Source organism: Helianthus annuus, chromosome 15 (assembly GCF_002127325.2).
Source record: "Helianthus annuus cultivar XRQ/B chromosome 15, HanXRQr2.0-SUNRISE, whole genome shotgun sequence".
NCBI lineage: Eukaryota > Viridiplantae > Streptophyta > Magnoliopsida > Asterales > Asteraceae > Helianthus > Helianthus annuus.
This window is the reverse complement of record NC_035447.2, coordinates 48,566,873-48,575,691: the sequence shown is the minus strand read 5'-3', so window position 1 is coordinate 48,575,691 and position 8,819 is coordinate 48,566,873. Positions and strand designations below refer to the sequence as shown.

The window sequence follows — 8,819 nt, the reverse complement described above, 5'->3', positions numbered from 1 at the left end:
TTGCTTGGCAACCCCCGCCCCACACCCCGTAGCCTAATATCATCATCATACTCAGTAAATCCCACCAATAGTAAAGCTAAGTTAGAGTTTGAGGAGGGTATGATGTAGACAGCCTTACCTCTAACCCGTAGACATAGAGATACTGCTTCCAGTGAGACTCCCGCCCCCCACCCTATAGCCTGATAAGAAATTTAATTCACATCTCCTAATAATTTAAACGACGCCCATGGCTTTATAGCCTAGTGGTATTCTGGGGTGAGATAAGACTTTGAGACCAATACGTCTTGTGTTCAATTCTCACAAGGGGGTTTTTCCATATTTATTAGGTTTCCTACAGAGTTGGTGTATAGACATTATCTGGTGAAGATAGAAATGATCCGGTGGTTCCACTGATGACACAATGATATTCTAATGATATGTCAGTTATCCAAATTTACCGTTAAAAAATGATGCCTTAAAATTTACGTCTATTTTATTTGTTTAAAATTTAAAGCGAATTAATAAATCTGTTAAAAATGATGCCTTAAAATTTAAGTCTATTTTATATGTTTAAAATTTAAAGCGAATTAATAAATCTGTACAATGTCTAAATCAAATTAATATGAGATTGCTTTGAATCGTCAATTTATTAATTAATATTAATTAAATATATGTATGTACGCGTACAGGTTTGAACCGATGTGATAGGTATTTTAATGCATATCTACTACTTTTACCCAATGGTCACCAATGTTTCAATATTTGCATACACATCCTCCATCATATACAAATTGCGCTTTCCTTCTCTATATTGTAAATTTATGTAAAAAGTGTAAATTTTCACTCCGAGTATAGACTATGGTTCAATTATGCTTCATATACACGAAGCATAAACCAACTTTAAGTAGAAAACATGTAAAGATACAATACCGACTACCAAAAAACTAACATGGATCATTATGACACCTTAGACAAAAAATTATACGGCGAAATTGTCAAGATGTTTGAAGAGAAGTTTGTTTTATCCCCTCGGCAAAGAGTTGTGTTTGAATGTCTACGTGCCCCACATGCTCAGGATTTTTTGTCTGTCGCACCTATTGAAGGCTTGGGGCAACACATGTCGGCTGTGGAATACCGTGCTATCCTTAGATACCGACTGATGATTTCTTTGTTCCCAGTTGACGAGCCATGTCCGGTATGCCGCAAAGCGTGTTTGGATTCTTTCGGCGAGCATGCGATGCACTGTAAAGAGCTACCAGGGTTTAAATATCGGCATGATTGGGTGAGAGATGTGTTATGCGATGTTCTTAAGCGGGCCGGGATCTCTGCCAAAAAGGAAGCTCCAGTAAATTTCCTGACTGACCCCTTAGAGGGGAGGTCCACTTTACGCTCGGCGGACATTCTTGTGTTTGGATGGGAAGGGGGAAACACGCTTGTGTAGATCTAACTGGAGTCTCCCCCCTTGTCGGGCTCAAGGACAAGGGCTTTGTCGTAGGGCAAGCGGTGCTCAAGGCAGAGGCGAGCAAAGTGGCAAAACATGATAAAGCCTGCCGGGAGAATCAACATGTGTTTGTCCCGTTTGCGTTTGATACCTTTGGTGATCTCGCTCCTGACGCTGTGCGACTCTTGAATCGGGTTCAAAAAGTCGTTAATAGCAATTCTTCGTCGCTAAAGGTTTCAAACTTTGTATTTAGTATAATTGGTTTTTCTATTCAAAAGGGGGTGGCGGCACAACTTGTTGCCCGACTACCTGTCATTGCTTTGTAATTGCCCTTTTTCGTGTGGAATAAAGGTTGCTTTAAAAAAAACAAAAACCACATTGATCGTAGCCAGAAGAGATTCTTGGTTCATAAGACATGTCTCGCCTCTTAAATCACCAACGCGTTTTTGGTTTAGTTGGCTGTGGAGCATATGAAAACTCCACATTTAAGCGTGCTTAGGTGGGAGTAGTACTAGCATGGGTGACCTCCTGAGAAGTCTTATCCGAGGCAATAAAAAACAAATCCGTGAGTTCCTGAATGGGCAAGCTGTCGTGGGCAAATCGGACAATATTGGTGGTGAGAGTGGCCGGATGTTACAAATGGTATCAGAGCCACTCCTAAGTCGTTCGGGATGGTGGAGCAAACATGTGCTCATGTGGGAGTATTACTAGGATGAGTGACCTCCTAGGAAGTCTCCACCGAGGCAACCAAAAACAAATCTGTAAGTTTCTGGATGAGCAACCAATCGAGGGCAAAGCGGACAATATTGGTGGTGAGAGGGGCCGGATGTTACAAAACAAAAATATTTATACCATGGGCGTAGCTTAGTGTGAAGTGGTGGTGGGGGGGGGGTTGCACCCGCCACCTCCAATGTTTCGGTTAGAAGTGTAAGTTTCCTATTTTTCGTCCGAAAATTTTAAAATTATACTAGTATTAAGCCCCTGCGTTGCAGCGGTTGTTGTTAAACTGTGTCAAGTAGTACCAATGTTATACCACTGTCAGCGACCACCAACACCGGAAAAGCTTGTAAAAACAAATTAAATAAAAACGAAAACAATAACGTCGTGCGAAAAGTAGACGTAAAATCTTTGAATCACGAACGCTCGTTGCAGATAAATTAAACCGAAACGTAAAACATAGAAAAAAATAAATAAGTCATCCAGGACCCGCGCGTTGGTCGAACTTGTTAAAAGGAGAAAAATAGATGTGCTGCGAAGGACCAGTCAAACGGGAAAAAATATACGAAAAAAATGTTGAACCCCAAACGCACGTTGCGGTGCATTAACTCACAAAATTTAGAACGAAACGAAAAACTTGGGAAAGATGATAAGTATGGTGGACCAAAATTGAAAATAAAAAAAGAGTTGGAATTAAATTGCAAAAGATGAAAAACTTCGGGTTAAAAAAACAAAGGGTCTAAATTGCAAAATTGAAGTTATTTATTAATCTTAGATAAAGATAAGGATAAAAATAAATGATATCTATTAATATTAATATTAATATTAAAAGAAATTTATTAAATAATTATAAATAAACTTTATGAGATTGGAGAGAATGCCATGTGGCATTATTTGTAGTCTTTTATTATAAGTTAGATAGGGATTGCCCCCCCCCCAATTATTTTGCCTAAATATTTATACAATATATAAATTGGGTCCCATGACTTTCCGCCCCCTCGAAACTTTTGGTCAAGCTTTGCCACTGATTTATACATAATACTAGGTTAGAACTCCGTGTATTACACGGGTTGAATAAATGTAATTTTATATATTAAATAATAAAAAAGTTATATCTTTATGAACCCCGTATATTGTACGAGTTAGATAAATGTAATTTTACATATAAAATAATAAAAAAGTTATATCTTTGAAAACCATGTGTATTACACAGATTTAATAAATGTAATTTTATATACTAAATACTAAAAACGCCGTATCTTTAAAAAACCCGTGTATAATCAGGTTGAATAAATCTACCAAATAAAAAAAATTACATCCTTAAAAACTCCGTATATTACACGTGTTGAATATATCTAAAAAGAGTTATATCTTTAAAAAGCATGTCTATACACAGATTAAATAAATGTAATTTTGTATATTAAATACTAAAAACGTCATATCTTTAAAAAACTCATGTATAGTCGGGTTGAAAATCTACCAAATAATAAAAAAAAATACATATCCTTAAAAAACCCTGTGTATTACACGTGTTGAATAAATCTAATTTTACAAAGCAAATGATAAAAAAGTTATATCTTTAAAAACTTTGTGTATTACACGAGTTATATAAATGTAATTTTGTATAGTAAATAATAAAAAATTTTATAGTTATATTAAATAATAAAAAAATTATATTTTTAAAAACCCCGCGTTTTACAAATAAATGTAATTTTATATATTAAATACTAAAAACGTCATATCTTTAAAAAACTTATGTATAGTCGGGTTGAAAATCTACCAAATAATAAAAAATATATATCCTTAAAAAACCCTGTGTATTACACGTGTTAAATAAATATAATTTTATATAGCAAATGATAAAAAAGTTATATCTTTAAAAACTTCGTGTATTACACGGGTTATATAAATGTAATTTTGTATAGTAAATAATAAAAAAAATTATATTTATAGTAAATAATAAAAATATATATTTTTAGAAACCCCATTTTTTACACGAGTTGAATAAATATAGTTTTGTATACAAAATAATAAAAAATATTTTTTTTAATAAATTAGGATAACATTTAATATTAATTTATTATTTATATATTTAATATAAGATAAGTAGGAAAGAGAGGTATTTGTTTTAAAAATATATTAAATTAAAAATTTAGATTTCAGGATAATATTTTATTAAAGTATGATAAGATTTAATATTAATTTATTTAATTAATATAAGATAAGTATATATTTGAGGATACATTAAATGAATGATACGTGCCCAAAACTTGGTTTCTTTTATTATAGTAGATAGAAGATTTCAAATATACAGTAGAAGAGAAAGATAGACGTTTATGTGTTTATCGCTTTTACGATAACCGTCTTATGTATCAACGATTCTGTATTTAATGACATGCATAATATATATCAATGGATCCCCTATTTTACTTTAGAAAATGCAAAGATACACATTACCTTTTCATTTGCAAACCAAACTAACCATCAACGTGACACATATTATTTCAAAACTGTATCTAAAAAGCAACATTCATCTGAATACACATATCACACCATGATTATAAAACAAATAAGTTCAATTTTTTTTTAAATAATTTGTATTCTAGTTAAGGTTGAGTTATCCTACACAGTCTTTAAATTATAGAAAATGTACAAAGACACAATGTATCGCAAAATATATCACAATGTCAAACAAAATATAATAATGCCAAGGAAAGAGACACAATGAATTGCAAAAAATAAAAAAATAAAGAAAATACAATGAAGAAAAAAAATTGCCATATAAAAAAAACACAATGATCTGAAACAAAAATTCTTAAATCTACAAGCTAAAAATCTAAAAGTGAAAATCTAAAATCTAAGATCACATAGCTCGATGAGACGGTTCCAATATCGCTAAAACGAGTTCAATCGAAGTTTGTTTGATACTCTTTCTACAACTTTTTAGTTTTAGGAGATTAAGCATTTAAACCCAACACTTTCTAGTTATATATTTCAGTTTATCAAGATCTTTGTCCAAATACCAAATTTCTTTCTCTAAACTCTTTCAACTAAAATGTGTTCAACAACATCTAAAACTAAATTTATTAAGAATAACACACACAACATATACACCTCATATAACATATACAAACTTTAGACAATCACTTTTGAAAACTAAACAAACCCAAGGGACTAAACATGTTAAAAAATCTCAACATTAAACACATTCAAAGATCTTCCTATAAATACCTCCCCCAATTCCCAACTTCCCCCAAATCTCCAAAATTAGGGTTTTCTCATTCCCAAAATCGCCAATTTTCGTTCTAATTTCCCAACAAAAATCATGTCATCATCAAAGACAATCGTGTTAAGAAGCTCCGACGGTGAAACATTCGAGGTCGACGAGGCGGTTGCGGTGGAATCTCAGACGATCAAACACATGATCGAAGACGGTTGTGCTGACACCAGCATCCCGCTCCCTAACGTCACGAGTAAGATCCTTTCGAAGGTTATCGAGTACTGTAAGAAGCATGTGGAGACTCCCAACGCTGATGAGAAGGTTGCGGAAGAGGATCTTAAGTCGTTCGATGCGGATTTTGTGAAGGTGGATCAGAGTACTCTGTTTGATCTTATTCTGGTATGGTTTTTGTTATTTTTAATTGTTTTTTATGTTGTGAATATTATTATATTGGTTATTGTTGTTTGGTTATTTATATTTGTATGCCCTATTTTTGTTTATTTGTATAGGTATAATTCTAGGGTTTTGTTTTGTGAATCTTAATAATACTTAAGCGTTTTAATTGTGAGAAAAATTTTGCAGGTAAATAGGTTTTTGTTATATTGTTTCTCTATATTTATTTATTTAGTTTTAATGTTTTGAGGATAATTTTAAAGTTTTGTTCGGTATAATAATGTTATTTGTGACCTAATTTTGTTTATTTGGTTTTAATTTTTGGGGATAATGGGTTTTGTTTGTATTGTAATGTTTAGTTTTGTAAATCTTAAAGTGTATACGTGTTTTATTTGTGGGAAAAATTTTGTAGGTAAATAGGTTTTTGTTATTTTGTTTGCTCTAAGTTTGTTTATTGAGTAATAGTTCTTTGGGGGTAATTTTAGGGGTTTCATTTCTTATCCTAATGTTTAGGTTTGTGAATATTTTGTTGTTGGGATAGTTAGCAGTTTCAAACTAGGATCATGTATATGGACTGTATTTTTCTTTGTTTTTTTCGCACACTGCTGCAGGTGTTAATATGAAACACATATCAATCGAAGTCAAATCGAGGCAACTATTTGTATTAAGTCATTTGGTGCATTTCGTTTTCATAGGGATTAAGTGCAATACTTGATTTTGTGCAGTTGTAGTGTTGTTTAAAGGATTCACTTAGAACAGTTGAATGCTTTGGTTTATATTTCCAGATCATCATTATAAATGAATTGTTTGTAAACTGTTGAGTCTTGATAGGGATTTGGGAAGACTTTCTTTAACCAAAGTACCACAAACGGTTAAGATTTTTTGTTTTATTTGTTTACATATTTGAATTTGAGTTGGTTTTTGAATATTTGATCAAAAAACCAGAAAAGATTTATTCATGAAGTATTATTTGCATGAGTGTATTAAAGAGCACCAATGCATTGATCTTTGCTTTATTAGTGGTTTTCTGGTTTGATTTTTACTAATCATAAAGATTTTTTCTAAATTTATTGTAACCATCAGTCTATATGCTTACATTCTTAAATTGGTTTATGAATATATGATGAAAGAAACTATGATCTATGCTTAATTGTAGTTTATCTGGTTCACACTTTTTGTGATCATAAGATTTTTTAAACTTATATTTGTATCTGTATGTTCATATTTTTGTTATGGTCAAATGAACGTATGACTAAAAGGTTTATGTTTTGGTTTCAGGCTGCTAACTACTTGAACATCAAGAGCCTACTGGATTTAACCTGTCAAACAGTTGCTGACATGATCAAAGGCAAGACCCCTGAAGAGATCCGCAAGACATTCAACATCAAGAACGATTTCACCCCAGAAGAGGAAGAGGAGGTTCGCAGAGAGAATGCATGGGCTTTTGAGTAAATTATCCGGTTTTTAATTGTCTGTTTCGTGTTAAGTGTTCTTTTGGGTGTCACTTGTATTATAAGAACCACGAACATCCTTTATGTGGCTGGGTACATTTTGGCTTTTTATGGGTATGTATTTTGTCCCATGATGTTTGGAAGTTGCAAACAAGTGTCATGAACTTATGATGAATTTAATCGCAACCCTTTTGACTCTTTCTTTGTTTTTACTTGACTGTAAGTTTTCTCGTGATTTAATCATTGTTTTGCATTCGGTTTGTTTTTTGTTTTTTGGTTTTGTGACGATTGAGATCACCCTCTGCCTGTGTAGACTGTTGCTATGTCGAATATAGGTTTGACTTTTTGGTCCGAGTTTTGTGCTTCGACAACAGTTAAACATGTTGTGGGTTGTGCTGAACATATTATGACTAACATCTCCAGCAAGCTAGCAACAACACTTACAACTGTAAACGGCCTGACTGCCTGAGCTTTAAAAGTATTGACGAGTCAACACCCACTCGGCAGCATCATGATTGACCTTAAGCGCCTCTTTTCTCTCTGACCTACTAAGGGAGCACTTGTCTCTGTTACTCATCACATTCCAGTAATCTCATCAAAATCACAAGGCTGAGTGGTATGGGGTAGCGCCTCTCCACCTCAGCCTAATAACACTCAATAGGTTATAGCGCCCCTGTTCCCATTGCTTGGGCGCCATTGATCACTCGCTAGCGCATTCACGAGCAACAACGGAGAGAAGATGAAGTTGCATTGTTTTTATTTTTATATTCCATTGCACGAGTGTTATTGAGAAGAGACATGACAGTGCAGCCCCATGTCTACATGGCGCTCAGGTGGTGCAATCAGTGATCCTTCCAGTAATCTCATCAAAATCCTAGGCACTTTAGAAGCAAGCATCAATCAGTGATCCATCACGCTGAAAAAATCATGCTGCTTGCGGTTGGGTAATACAGTGTTATAAGAGCATCTGTATTGAGAGGGGTTCCAATCCAAGAAATGCCCAATGTGGAAGAGAGATTATTGCACATGTAAAGTGTGTGGTCTTCGGCCAAGGACCAGTTTCTGGAGGTCCATGACCCCTTGCATTGCGAGAGCCGGTCTTGTAGCGTGGTTTTTCGGGCAGTTGATGGGTATGGGTCCATGATCCATTGCACTGCAACAGATGCTCCAACGTGTATTCTACAAAAGTTGAAGGGTGATTTCATATTAATGATGGTTACTCTTCATATGTATTTGAAGTTTGATAATGCTCCAGCATTCTTAGTTTTAGCTAAAAATTGTTAAAGTTTATTAAAAAAACCTCCCTCAACTCACTGACGGATGCAAAGCTTTGGTACAGCATTCGAAAAACTTTTTTTTATATAATATCTATTATTAGGGGTGTTCAGAATTCGATTCAGATTCTCGAAAGATTCGAAATTTGGCTCAATTCGATTCGATTATCAAGAATTCGAATTCGATTCAATTCGAGGCCGAGTCCAGTAATCAAATACGAATATATAATTTTAAATTCGCCCAAACATCAGTACCAATATTCACTTTTATGGTTCTGGTTTCAATACCAGTCGGTTTCAGTATTTTTGGATACTTTTTCAACACCTATACCGAAGGGTACCAT

At 33.9% G+C, this 8,819-nt stretch overlaps 1 protein-coding gene across 1 annotated transcript; it reads left to right on the top strand.

Annotated features, from left to right (window-relative positions):
- The first annotated feature begins 5,382 nt into the window (after positions 1-5,382).
- LOC110911518 (SKP1-like protein 1B) lies at positions 5,383-7,413 on the top strand. The gene is made up of 2 exons (XM_022156145.2): positions 5,383-5,756; positions 7,029-7,413. The coding sequence occupies exons 1-2, from the start codon at positions 5,463-5,465 to the stop codon at positions 7,200-7,202; spliced, it is 468 nt and encodes a 155-aa protein (XP_022011837.1). The 5' UTR covers positions 5,383-5,462; the 3' UTR covers positions 7,203-7,413.
- The last annotated feature ends 1,406 nt before the right edge of the window (positions 7,414-8,819 follow it).

Bases quoted from the DNA above. Each gene is read 5' to 3' on its own strand.
- LOC110911518 (XM_022156145.2), top strand. From the start codon at position 5,463: ATGTCATCATCAAAGACAATCGTGTTAAGAAGCTCCGACGGTGAAACA. The intron at 5,757-7,028 runs GTATGGTTTTTG...TTTTGGTTTCAG, and splicing joins CTCTGTTTGATCTTATTCTG to GCTGCTAACTACTTGAACAT.